Source organism: Rosa chinensis, chromosome 6 (genome assembly GCF_002994745.2).
Source record: "Rosa chinensis cultivar Old Blush chromosome 6, RchiOBHm-V2, whole genome shotgun sequence".
NCBI classification, from domain to species: Eukaryota; Viridiplantae; Streptophyta; class Magnoliopsida; order Rosales; family Rosaceae; genus Rosa; species Rosa chinensis.
In genome coordinates this window covers 51,831,033-51,844,959 of record NC_037093.1, presented here as the reverse complement: position 1 = coordinate 51,844,959, position 13,927 = coordinate 51,831,033, and the positions used below count along the sequence as shown (strand labels likewise).

Genomic DNA, 13,927 nt, shown 5'->3' with positions numbered 1-13,927 from the left:
ATCTCTTTTTAAACCAAGCTACTCTGGTTCTCCAAAAATGATTTTGGTTATTTCAGTTTCAGTTCATGTAATTTAACTTCCATCACAAGAAACACGATGTGAAACTAAATAGATACTATAGATTTTTCCACTTGTTCTTCACGATGGTAACTGGCAGCTAACAATATCATCGATGAATCGCAAAATTAATTTTTAAATGAAGCTTAAATTGTGATCCACGCATCAGTAATGAGACTTTCAGCACAAAATGTTAATAACCAAAGGACTAAATTCTGCTTACTATCCTGTACTTTTAAGGGCTCATCAGTTCAATCTCTGCACTTCTAATTTAATTAGAAAAGTCATTGCACTCTCCAATTTCATCATATCGATCCAATCCGTCACCACTCCGTCAATTTTCAGAGAAAATTTTCAAACTACCCATCTGCATTCACAACACTAAATGCATCGGCGGACTACCTAGCGATGGGTAGTTTAGGAATTTTCCCTGTGAGAAGGTCCCACGTCAGCATTTTAACAGCGAAAATTGACGGAATAGTAACGGATTGGATCGATTTGATGAAATTGGAGAGTGCAAGGACTTTTCTGATTAAATTAGAAGTGTAGAGACTAAATTAATAAACCCTTGAAAGTACAAGATAGTAAGCATAATTTAATCCATAAAGAAACTTAGAAGTCCATGTTGTTCTTTTTTCTTTTTTTTGGGTTAAAACAGGAGTCGGGAAGAGCAAAGTACTCTCCCACCCCAAATTTATTGAAATAAAGATAATGTACAATATAATAGGGTGGCACAACAGCCAAACCCCTGGAGAACAATGTGAATGACAGCAAATTCAATGAGCTAGAGAAACAAAACCCTAGCAGAGCCCTACAATAGAGTAGTAATTAAGCCATCAATATTTTCCATTCTTGCAACTTGGGATTGGTAATGAAAATATATTCAATTTTCTAGTAACACACAAAAAGGCACACTATTGACCGAAATCCACGTTGTTCTTCATGATGGTAATATGGCAGTTTGAAATGAAGCAGTTGCAGACTAACAGATCATGCATATTCCCAGAAGATCCTTCAATTTCGGTTAATCAGACAATAAAGATACGTTATTTGAAATTTGACCATCTGAAGGGTCCATGGACATAGACTAATACCTCAGGGGAGCTCATTGAATTTCAATATGAATTATTGATCATGTAAAATCTTGTTTGAAAGCGTGGTCAGTTTAGGTTTACAGTATATGACAATCCAATCAAGAAGAACAGTCTTCGGGGCCGGGTAGTTATGCCAAATAAGAACAAGGGGAGATGCATGAGGTAGTTGAAACTTGAAAGCATCCACATTTTAGGGGACGTATGTGGTGATTCGCTCACATAGTCAAACTTGATACACTTGATGTACCTCAAAAGATGAAGATAACGTAGCCTATGTTCAATTGGTATAGGATTTCCAAAAGAAAACCCAAGGGGAGGTGCCTAAGTGTATAGAAGCGAATGCAATTTATCTTGACAAGAACCCATATTCTGAAATTGCAATCTCAAATGCGTGAATCCTTTCCCCAGTAGCAAAGCCATTGCGATCATAAGACGATATTTCACCGATGTTGAGATCATTGCAGGCCTTGATTAACTCCTCGCCAACACGTTTTGCCGCTTCAGCGGTACTACAATGAGGATCCTGACGAATAGATTTCTGTAGAGTGCTTCCATAAAACAAGCACTTCTTGTTTTGGTCATCTACCAGCATAGCATACAATTGTTTGTCTGAACAGAATACTGAAAGCCTCGGCTTCTTAGGCGTGCCATTGTACTTCTTCTGCATTCTTCTGTTTAGAGTTTTCGCACTTTCGGTTCTGGCATGCTGCCTCGCTCTCATTACTACCGGCTTCACGGAGAAATAATTTCTCTTAGTCTGCAAGACCTGAAGGTTTGAAGTTGCAGAACGAGTCCCAAAAAGAGCAGAAGTTGTAAACTGGAGAGCAGCAACATTCACTAGAGCCATACTATGGAAACGTTTTACAGTAGAACCTCACACTGGAAATTGGTTAATGTTGAAAACACACTGCAGAAAAAATGCGAAAAACGCAAAGCAAGTTCATTCAGGCATTTCGTCGAACACCTGACGGGCAGTCTTTACAGTAAAACTCGAACGTGCCTACTATTCTCAACAATTCATAGGGAAAGCTAAACTGGAAAGAATCTGCACTTTCGGTGACGTAAGCTACGGAACCTTTAGATAGGTATAGGCTTTCCAAAAGAAAACCCAAGGTGAAGTGCCTAGGTTGGTTTTCCACACAGTCGGTGATAGAGTCTTAACACAGAGAGAGAGAGAGAGAGAGAGAGAGAGAGAGCTAGCTGGGCTATAGCCCATACAGCTTTCTTCTTTATGCTTTAATCCATAGGCCTGTTTACCACCATCCTTTTAAGAGTGATCGCCCAATCGATGTGTTTTGCTTTGGATAAACATTGATTGGCCGCAAATATCAATCAATCTCAATGTCTTATTGGCTAGAAAAAAAAAATTTATTTATGTCTTTCTCCAATATTAGAATACTAAAATTTTCTTCTCTACGCACTAGGCAAAATAAAACACAATTTCTCTTACTAAAATTTACCCCAAGTTAATTTGATTAATCCTCGCTCCGTTCTATCCTGGCTTCTTTCTTGTTGACGTATAATATGTCCAGGAATCTCAAAGAATCCATATTTTCCAAACAACAACCCAAAGAAAAAGAACACATACAGGTACAGGTTTTCCAAACGAAGACCAAAAGAATCCATATGTTCGGCACACGGGTATTACAGACTGCCAAGGACAAGAATTTTAGGCAGGATACTTTATTTCACATAATAAATATCGAACTAAGAATTTTAGGCAGGTTAATTTATTTCACAAAATAAATATTGAACTAATAATTTTAGGCAGGTTAATTTAATTCACATAAAAAACGTTGAACTAAGAATTGTAGGGCTTTACCCCGAAGGGAGCCCTTCCAGAAATTCTCGAGGGCACTGGGCTTAACCCAGGCCCAGGAGGGGGTTTGGAAATAGTTTTCAACCAGCAATAGACGCGCCTCGGTTAGAACCTCATTAGCTGCGTCATTGCCCCAAGCGCAAAGATACTGTTTTCACTAACTTAGTTCTGTTTTTATAATTGCAATACCAACTCAGCTTTGTGTGTTCTCCGATGTGGGATAGTGGCCGATTGTCATAGATAGGAAAATACCCAAAGCCACGCTAGCTATAGTATATATCTACGCAGTTTGCTACCCTTTCTCTTTGGTCTTTGGCTTCCCCATTCTCTTTATCTGTTCACTGGTGCTTAGTTTCAAACAGTCAAACTTGAAGCAGAGCATCAACTAGAACTAAAACTGTATAGCGCTTTGGAAGGGGACTAATTCCATCCAGAACAACCTTACCCATCCAAGAAAGTTGCATATGCCATTTTGAATGGGAAAGAAGGCACTAGGGAGACTGCAGTCGAGCCAAACTCTCTCTGTAAGAGCTAAAGGGCAATGGCTTTTACACCACAACCACCCCCCCCCCCCCCCCCCCCCCCCCCCGTACTCACTGCGGCTTACCTGTGAGAGTTGCTAATTTTAACAGTTTTGCTTACTCTAACATACAATTTCTTTGTGCTACATAATAGGTTCATCGGATTTATCTTTATTTTTTATTTTTAAGATTAAGCCTTATAGTCAGTTTCATTTTTTTATCAGACACAGATTTCATGAGTATGCATCAAAAAGTTACACTCTTCAGGAGGTTCATGAATTGCAGTCTTTCGATTCTGAACAGTAATTTCATAATATAAGCATTTCAAAACTAAATTTTGAGGGGCACCCACAGAGGTGCACCTTTTCAAAAATAGGGGTATACCATTTAAAGCACCGTGCACACGGTATTCTTTAGTAAAAGGCGAAAGAATAGTTCGCTCTGTGCTCAGCGCATGGCTCCATGAATTGGACAGTGCTGAGATGCTTTATTTTATAGCCCTGACAGTAGACATTTCATGCTCTCATAAGGTATGGGACTCATAGCGCCTGTCACATATTATTATTATTCACATCCATATGATGATATGAGAGATCCAAATGGACTTGATAAAAGAACGAAGTAACATCACTGTAATGATTTCCTTTAGTCCTTCAAGCATCCTGGACTTCCTCTAGCCAAACTAAACTCCTAATGTCGAAAAAACGAGAGAATTAAGAGTACATTGGACGCCCACCCCTATTACATTGAAACTGCAACAGCCGAATTTTTTGTGTGGTTCATAATTAGTGTCACTAGTATGCTCTCACAAAGAACTGAAGACCTGCACAGCAATAATGTTGCTGCAGACTTATTGCTCACAGGTTCGAGTGCTACAATGACTTAACCTTCTTGAACATTCACAGGAATTTAACCCCCTAATAACCAACCCTTTTGGCTTCTCTTAGAGCAAAAATAAGAAAAATTATTTCAGATAAATGGCAGTAGAACAGAATGAGTTACTGTACAAACTCAATAGATTCAAATGTTGAATATTGTAATACAAATATGAAGCAGAAATTTTGAACTTGATCTAGTATGGGGGAATAAACTAGCCTACCAAATCATAGTTTGGCTTTGGGAGAACCTGGCTTGTTCCTTTCATAAAATCTGAGTATGGCATTTCTAAACAAATATCAAATACAACAATGGGCTTGAAAACAACCTACATAAATATGGGTTGAACGAACTTCTATCTTCTTCGACCAAACACATCTAAAACTAACAGTACCTGACAACATTGCAACACTCGTCAGTGCACCGTCAGCATCACTAGCTAATTCTCCAGGAAAATACTGGACTGAGACAGTTCAAATATCTGCATTAGATACATTTACCCTTTCAAACCAAAAGAAAAAAAATAAGCTAGCAGGTAAGGGTAAGAAGACGATCTTTTTACAGTTCTTGAGTCGATTGTTTAGCAGGCAAAGGTTTTCTTTTCTTTTCCAGTAATGTCTGAAATTTAAACTGGATTTGGTAGGGTGCGCCAAAACCTTGCTGTAGTGCAACGCAAGGATGACACGCGGAAGCCCCAATAGCAAGCTATTGTGATAGACTCACCCCTTCAAAAAATTAATTTAATATCGTGTGAACCATTGGTCCACATATCAGATATTAAACTGATAAGAACAGATACTACACTTGATCTTAGCCAAAAGGCCGAGAAAGGTATGTTTTGTTTAGTCTAGCTCTTCTCGTTTTATACAGCTATACACTTCAGTTCTTTTGTCAGGAAGGATGTGGTATACTCAATCACCTTTTATAATTGCTAAAGGGTTTAGCATTTTACTGATGAATTACTAATCTGGCATTATACTTCACTTGTAGACTTGTAGTCTACCCCATATTAGAATGTTATCCAAATTTAAATCCAGGGAATTGGCCATCTCTGGCATCTGCAAAGAACACTTAAAAAGGAGATTTGGGTCAATGAGATCCCACTTATATTGACAAAAATTAAAGACATGGAGCGCAGCTTTTGTTTCAGGCATCTCATCTTAGCAGAATAGTAGTGATTCTCATGGTACCAAAGGTGGTTGGTCTCCGAAAGCCATTGCGGCAGTTTCATCCAACTTTTGTACTGATATCTCTGTTGCCAGAGTAGGAATCGGCCAATTAACGCAGCAACAAAGTTTTAGTTTCATCCATCAAATTAGCTCGTACAATCAAATTCATATCTTCACACTAACATACCGCAACAACTTCCGGTGCATCAACAACAACAATCTCAACACATGGAAATAAAGTCTATAGCTTGCAATTCGACTTGAGATTATCTGGTACAGAAATCACACTTCTACAAGTTCTTTTTAAAAGCTAATCTATAATGTAAGGGCTTCCAGCAACTACTCTTTTCCACCTTCGTATTTTTCTATGAGAATATATGCCTTTAACAGTGTTGCTTGAACTGAGTCCACAGTTAACTAATTGACTATAAGAACAACTTTCTATCAACAAGCCTAGCACAGAAAGCTGAAATGTTAAATCAGAGTGATATATTACAACAGTTTATTTGCAAAGCTTTAAATAGAGAAAACTGTATAAAATTAAACAGGTTTCTCAGCTACAACCCCCAACCCCAAAAAAAAAATGTTTCTACTCCTGTATGGATTCTGAAAGCAGCTTGCTTTGTTCAACATCACCAAGTTGCACGTGTTCTTCCACTCTTCTTCTGACAACCTGGTTTTTTCTTTAGTTCCGCCTTCATCTTCTTCGATCTTTATCCGATTGATTTGCTGCTATTGCTGATACAGCTTGGTAGCTTCACAGCTGATCCATTCCCAATCATACGCATATTGCTTGTCGCATAGAGGTTGATTCAACATTCTGATATTTCGCTTCAAGTGCTGCTCTCTTAGAAAAATCATATCAACTACAATGGGATATTTTAGTTTATAATCGGGTGATCCTGGCTCTTAGAAAAATCATATCAAGTACGGTATGGATATTTATTATTTAAGTTTATAATCGGGTAATCAAATCGGAGAAGTTCGCCGAAACTGTAACAATAAGGTAATGGCTGAAACAATAAGTTAACTTCAACTAAGAGAGATGAGTACTTAGAATTCCGAGACAACCCTGTGCGATTACAACGAAGCTGCACGTCCGACTTTTCTCTGAAGTTACTGCACCTTTAGCCACTGATATTCTTCATGTAAAATTGTCACTCATAATCAGCTTTTAAATTTTAATGTATTTACAAATTCACCGCAACCATTACCTTTGTGCTAGTGCAAGTAACAGAATGAGACTATTCTGGTCTATTACAGATGTCATAAAATGTGAAACATTTCTTGCCATACATCAAAGACCATATGTCCCATTGATTTTGCTGTATTCAAACCGGATCCAATTTACATGTTTATGATTCGGTACTTGCAGAAGCTTCGCCCACTACGATGAACCTCATGACCTTCAGTCTACCGGAGATGCATGATGGCCGTTATAAGAAACTATATGAAGTTATAGCAGGAGTTTTCTCTTGGCATAGTCTTGCACGTCATACCGAGAAAGCTATATATTAGAAGTTTAGAACCATAGATTACATCGTCAGATGTGGGTCTAGCATCAGAACATGTCAACTGTAGTCTATAAAATGAAACACCTACTAGTCATATACAAACCGGAATGGCTGCCTGACCCGAAAGGCGAGACCAGAACTGGTGCCAGAAATCCAAGTATTGGTACTGCCTTGACCAGAAACACTATCAACAACGAACATAGGAAATCTTCGTGATGTTGCTGGACAAACTAAAAGATTTTCCACAAGTTGCAGTTCCCTGGACAAGCCCAAAAATATTAGATAATGTTAAAGGAAAAACACATTATGTGCCTTCGTCAAAGTGATTGACGGAGAGGGAATCAAGCAATTAGCAATTACCATCAATCAGCATGGATTACAGACCAATCAGTAGTTAATGTCATCATTGTAATTGTTCTTTCTATTGTAATTCTCTCCCTATATAAAGGGGTTATGAAATGAAATGAGTAGACCATTCCAATCCATTTTTACTTTTACACGTTATCAACACGCTCAGACCAAATAAACCCTCAAAACCCTAGAGAATTTTTTTTTTCTTTTTCTGCCGTCACCATATAAAAAAATAAAAAATAAATAAAAAATTATTAGAATGCAAAGATTATCATTCTACTAAAATAGAAATACTCTAAAGAATCTGAGATATATTTAAAGTCAAAGACGCTCTGTATGCACCAAGAGCTAATCGAACCTTGTTAAGTTTCAAAGATATTCGTGCCAACGGTTATCATGTAAAAATACACTGTGAGAATGGAACTGAAAACATTTATATTACCTCTAATGAATGTGGAAGGAAACGCATTTTAGAGAAACTCATGAGTCAATCTAGTGGACTGAACCTCACTACGATTCGGATCATTGAATCCTAGATTGTCAACCATAATGAAATGTGGGACACTGACTCATACAGGCTTTGGCATGACCGCCTAGGGCACCTCGGTTGTGACATGATGATCCATATTTTAAAGAACTCATATGGACATCCCTTATTTCGAGTGAAAAATACAGTGGGAGAAAAATCCGTCACACTGCAAGGTGTCGGTCCTAGTACTGCTCAAATGCAGTCATTGCTTTCTGAAGTACCAGAAGCACTACCTCCCATTATGCCTCATTGACTATTTCAAAGGCACAACGCTCGTTTTGCAAAGCCTGCTCTTTAGCAAAAACAGGATCGAGACCTTCCTATGCTAAAGATATAAAATAAAACATTCCATTCTTACAAAGGATACAAGGAGATATCTATGGACCTATCCATCCAGAATGCGGACCATTTTAAGTACTTTATGGTTCTGGTGGATACTTCAACACACTGGTCACATGTCACTTTATTGTCCACAAGAAATGCTACAAAACTCCTAGCATAAATTATACGTTTAAGGGCTCACCACCCTGATAACCCTATCAAGTCTATAAGGCTTGATAACGCTGGAGAGTTTACATCAAAAGCATTTGATGAATATTGCATGCCTATTGGGATCGATGTAGAGCATCATGTACCCCATGTGCATACACAAAACGGTCTCGCAGAAGCCACCATCAAAAGGCTACAGATGGTGGCTAGGGCATTGGTTATGCGCACCAACCTGCCTATATCTACCTGGGGTTATGCAATATTGCATGCAGCTTTACTTATTCGTTTTAGACCCACAACTAGCCAACCATTTTCTGCGTACCAGTTGGTAACTGGATATGAGCCTGACATTTCACACTTACGCATATTTGGTTTAGCAGTATATGTGCCTATTGCGCCCCCACAACGCACCAAAATGGGTCCTCAGAGACGATTAAGTATTTATGTTGGATACAAATCCCCAACAATTATCCGCTATTTGGAAACCTTGACAGGCGATCTCTTTACCGCTAAATTTGCGGACTGTCACTTTGATGAGACAGTCTTCCCGTCGTTAGGGGGAGATAGGAAAAAGGATTTTCCAAGGGAACGACAGGAATTGTCGTGGTTTGTCCCACTCTGTCTCATTTTGATCCCCGCACTTCACAAAGTGAAACTGAAGAGAAAAGAATAATCGATCTTCAGAACGTAGCAGATTCGATGCCTGATGTGTTTACTGATATCGCAAAAGCGACGAGATCACATATACCAGCTGCAAATGTGCCTGCAAGGTTAGAAGTCCCCAACAAGGGGCACGGTGCCGCAGATAGAGGCACTGCAACCACACTTAGTGGAGGTGTGGTTGAGGACGTGGCTCCCCAAGGAAGAGGGGGAGGCCACTTGGTTCGATTGGCACTCACCCAAGGAAGAAGAGGGTGAGTAAGGCACAAACCAATCATCAATGTATAGAATCCCTCTCATGAGATTGTCTCTGATTATAGTTATGTCCATGAATCAATACTGGAGGACGCTCCGATGTTAAAAATGATTCTAGAGAACAAAGAAATCTCAAAGGATTATGAGAGTGCGTATGAGTTGATAGAAAGATCTTCCATACACATTGATGATATATACTGTTGCTCAAGGAATCATAGAGCACAATGATATCGAACCACGCTCTGTTGAAAAATGTCAACAAAGAGCAGATTGGCCTAAATGGAATGAAACAATCCAGGCAGAATTAGATTCTCTAACAAAGAGACAGGTATTTGGTCTGGTAGTGCTAACCCCACTAAGTGTAAAGCCTGTAGGACATAAATGAGTCTTTGTCAGAAAGCGTAATGAGAAGAATGAAGTCCTGAGGTACAAGGCTCGCCTTGTGGCGCAAGGTTTCTCACAACGCCTTGGAATTGACTACGAGGAGACATACTCTCCCGTAATGGACGTTATAACATTCCGCTACTTAGTTAGCTTAGTAATTTCCGAAGGACTGGAAATGCAGCTCATGGATGTGGTTACTGCATATCTCTATGGGGATCTTGATTCAGAGATATATATGAAAATTGCCTGATGGCTTTACATTACCCAAGTCAAGTGACTCTAAACCACAGAGTGCGTTTGCAATTAAGTTGAAACGCTCACTTTACGGATTGAAACAATCCAGGCGGATGTGGTATACCCGTCTAAGTGACTACTTGATTGGGAAGGGATATAAGAACGATGAATTATGCCCCTGCGTATTCATAAAGAAAACAAGTTCCGGATTTGCAATTGTAGCAGTATATGTCGATGATATGAACATAATAGGTACTCTTGATGAAATAAGAGAAACCGCGAGCTATTTGAAATCCGAATTTGAGATGAAGGATCTTGGGAAAACTCGATTCTATCTAGGCCTTGAACTAGAACACTGAGTTTGTGGAATACTAATCCACCAGTCTGCGTATGTCCAAAAGTCAGGCAATTTAACATGGACAAAGCGCATCCTGCTAGCACTCCCATGATCGGTCGAAGCTTGGATGCAAAGAAAGATCCATTTCGTCCAAAGGAAGATGACGAAGAGGTGTTGGGAGCTGAAATTCCCTATCTAAGTGCAATAGGCGCATTATTGTACTTAGCCCAATGTACTCGACCAGACATTGCATTCTCAGTGAACTTGTTAGCTAGATTTAGCTCAGCGCCAACGCAGCGTCACTGGAATGGTATCAAGAACATTTTTCGATACCTAAAAGGAACCATTGACTTGGGACTGTTCTTTCCCTACAGAGAGACAAGAGGGACCGCAGATGGAACTACAATCCCTAAAGGAAATGTTGATGGCGAAAGCGCCACTCCCGACACCGAAACGCCAAATGACGTTTTGGTTGGTTTTGCTGATACTGGGTATCTCTCTGACCCATATAAAGATCGTTCCCAAACTGGTTATGTATTTACCATTGGGAACACGGCGATATCTTGGAGATCAACCAAGCAAACCCTTGTGGCTACCTCCTCGAACCACTCAGAGATCATTGCTCTACATGAGGCGGTTCGTGAGTGTGTATGGTTAAGAGCTATCATTACACATATTCGAGGGACTAGTGGTTTGAGTTCTACCACTGAAAAGCCTACTTGCATTTATGAAAATAATGCAACTTGCATCGAACAGATGAAGCTAGGATATATCAAGGGTGATAATACAAAACACATATCGCCAAAGTTTTCTGACTTGATACACATTTACGCAAGCGTACGTATCGTTGTCAAAATAGGGAAATATTAAGCCCAAAGTTTATCGTACCACGGGGATTAGTGGCTAACCCACAATCCTTGGGTAATCGGAAATAAAGACACTTAGCAAACAAAGAAAAGAAAAAGAAAATAAATAAAAAAGTTAATCTAAGGCACCAAGCCTTAGCAATGCTCGGCTTTGATTTTCACCAAAGCCTAATCAAAACTAAGAGCCTAGTGGTGGATATACACAAATGAGTGGAAGAGTTTAATGTTTGAGGGTTGATTTTAACTTAACAAATAATAATGAAATGTAAAGCAATAAAAATAAAAATGAGAATGCCGGGTGTTAGGGAGGTTCCTTCACCCAAATCTCATGTGTCAGAAGCTAATCTAATATAGATGCATATTTCCTATTTTGGCAGTAGTCGTATCCAAGGCGGTTCAAGGCTCAAGGACCGAAATTTCCTTTCATGGTATTCCTACTCCGGTTCAAGGGCCGTAGGGACTTACTTGGCATGAATTAGAGCCGGTTCAAGGGTCACTAATTCACATCAAGAGGCGTAGAGATCGAGAAATTAGACTATTAAGCAACCCGCCCGCGCAATCACGCAACGGGTGTAAATCACCATGCTTATAACCCCTCGAATACGAAATTGAAGATTTCTAGCTTAGGAATTAGAGGGGGTCAAGCCTCTAACTTCGTCCTAGACATGCTCAAAATACACACCCTAGAGTTGACTAGGCTCCTAGACATGCATTTTAACCCAACAAAAATATATATAAGCATCCATCATATGAAAATTGCATCATTACATTAAATTAAACATCTTTTACACAAAATTTGGGTTAGGGACACAACCCTAAAACCCAACAAAGAAATTACTCACAACCCATAACTATGAACATCAAAGATACAAAATTCAAAGAGAAAAGATTATAGAAGTGTAGGAGAACACAAAGGTAGCCACAATTAGCTAGGGAGCTAATATGACTTCCCTTGAATTACAACTCCCACAAATACCTAAAGCTTGAATCTTGTAGCTTTTGATGAATCCTTGAAGCTTGTGTGAGAAATTCTATGAATACCCAAAAGAAAACTAAAACTATTATGAAAAATGGAGGAGGAGGAGAGGAGAGAGAGAGAGCAGCCCAAAAGGGCTGCCTCTGTTTTAGGTGTGGTGCGGTCGTTTGATGTTAGGAGGAAAATGGGTATATATATGGGGACTTGGTGTTGGTCGAAGGGTGAGAAGAGAATCTGGTAGACACGTGGGTGGTGGTGATTGCAGGAAAGGAAAATGAATGGATGATTGTCTGGTTGTGTGCGTGAGGTAGAGAGAATGAAGGATAAGGTCACGTGGCTGATAGGTTTTGGAGGTGAATGAAAAGGAGCAATTGCCATGTGTCAAATAGATAATTAACCAATAGGTAATCATCAAAGCTTGCTGCCACGTTTTGTGTTTTTTTGATTAATTACCCAATTAGGCTTAATTAAGTAATTAAGTTTAATTAAGCAATTAACAAATCCACAATTTCTTTCTTTTGTCGAAAACTCAAATCTTCACTATTTTTGCGCCATTTTCTCTTGTTTCCACAACTCCGCTTATTTTCTACAAAATAAATAAAAATAGATTAATTACATAATAATTGACTTGAGGATTAACTTAATTATAGTGTTTTAGATACAATTACATGCATAGAAATGCGTGTAATCATTTTCCTACAATCAGCAACAACAGCGTCTCCTCAAGATTCAAATGAATCAAGTAAGGTCTGAGGAGAATGTGGCAGATTTGTTTACCAAATCACTGCCTAAGGACACATTTGAGAAACATGTGAAAAACATAGGAATGGGAAGACTTTCCAAGCTCCCTAGATTAATGTAAGTATCAGGGGGAGGTGTAGACGTCAGGGGGAGTCTAACACACACATGTCATACTCAAATGTAAAAGGTGCGTTGTGCTCTTTTCCTTCGACCAAGGTATATTTTTTGTCCCACAGGGTTTTTATTGTTACTTGGCAAGGTTTTTAGTGAGGCAACAACTCATGCACCATTTCATCTTTGACTTGGCACAAGGGGGAGTGTTAAAGGAAAAACACATTATCTGCCTTCGTCAAAGTGATTGACGGAGAGGGAATCAAGCAATTATCAATTACCATCAATCAGCATGGATTACAGACCAATCAATAGTTAATGTCATCATTGTAATTATTCTTTCTATTGTAATTCTCTCCCTATATAAAGGGGTTATGAAATGAAATGAGTAGACCATTCCAATCCATTTTTACTTTTACAGATAAAACATTATAAATTACACAATTGAAACAGATATTAGAAATTTGGACTAGGATTGTGGGGGTTGCGTGAACGCAGGCCCCCTGGCAACAAATTAAGACATTAATTGGCTCTCCCACGTATGGGAGACCATAGATGGGCACCCCTCCTAAGTGCAATGGAGGTCACCAATCTAGGCCATGGGCCTTCATGATCGCCCAAAAACCCCGCCCAGGTAAGTATGTTGTAAACGCATAGGTCCAGCTACTTTATACCCATTCTTGCCTCCCCATTTCCTTCATGTAGTCAATGTGGGACAGAACTAATACATACCTAAGACTACAAAACCAAATGGTACACTACGTATCAGCTATATCATCTATTGTCACACAGTATCTTTGTAGCATGCCCTTTCAATTCAATATTCCGAGACATTGTTGATAGTTTTAACAATTCAATCTGAGTGTTTTAATTCTGAATCGCATGATAGAGACTGAATTTAATGAAAGCAACCCAAGGGCATAAGGCATTGTTATATATGTATT

General features: G+C 39.1%; 1 protein-coding gene and 4 non-coding genes across 5 annotated transcripts; all 5 read right to left on the bottom strand.

Annotated features, from left to right (window-relative positions):
• Positions 1–656: 656 nt before the first annotated feature.
• LOC112173508 (50S ribosomal protein L18) lies at positions 657–2,594 on the bottom strand. Its single transcript, XM_024311147.2, has one exon. The coding sequence runs from the start codon at positions 1,996–1,998 to the stop codon at positions 1,498–1,500; it is 501 nt and encodes a 166-aa protein (XP_024166915.1). The 5' UTR covers positions 1,999–2,594; the 3' UTR covers positions 657–1,497.
• Positions 2,595–2,965: 371 nt separating this feature from the next.
• Positions 2,966–3,117, bottom strand: LOC112174905. The gene has a single exon (XR_002926217.1). It is a non-coding gene; the product is annotated as a U4 spliceosomal RNA (small nuclear RNA).
• Positions 3,118–3,834: 717 nt separating this feature from the next.
• Positions 3,835–3,951, bottom strand: LOC112174952. Its single transcript, XR_002926261.1, has one exon. It is a non-coding gene; the product is annotated as a U5 spliceosomal RNA (small nuclear RNA).
• Positions 3,952–5,006: 1,055 nt separating this feature from the next.
• Positions 5,007–5,202, bottom strand: LOC112174991. The gene has a single exon (XR_002926291.1). It is a non-coding gene; the product is annotated as a U2 spliceosomal RNA (small nuclear RNA).
• Positions 5,203–13,460: 8,258 nt separating this feature from the next.
• On the bottom strand, positions 13,461–13,625 carry LOC112174979. The gene has a single exon (XR_002926282.1). It is a non-coding gene; the product is annotated as a U1 spliceosomal RNA (small nuclear RNA).
• Positions 13,626–13,927: the final 302 nt, after the last annotated feature.

Excerpts from the sequence above, each read along its gene's own strand:
- LOC112173508 (XM_024311147.2), bottom strand. The coding sequence starts at position 1,998 with ATGGCTCTAGTGAATGTTGCTGCTCTCCAGTTTACAACTTCTGCTCTT.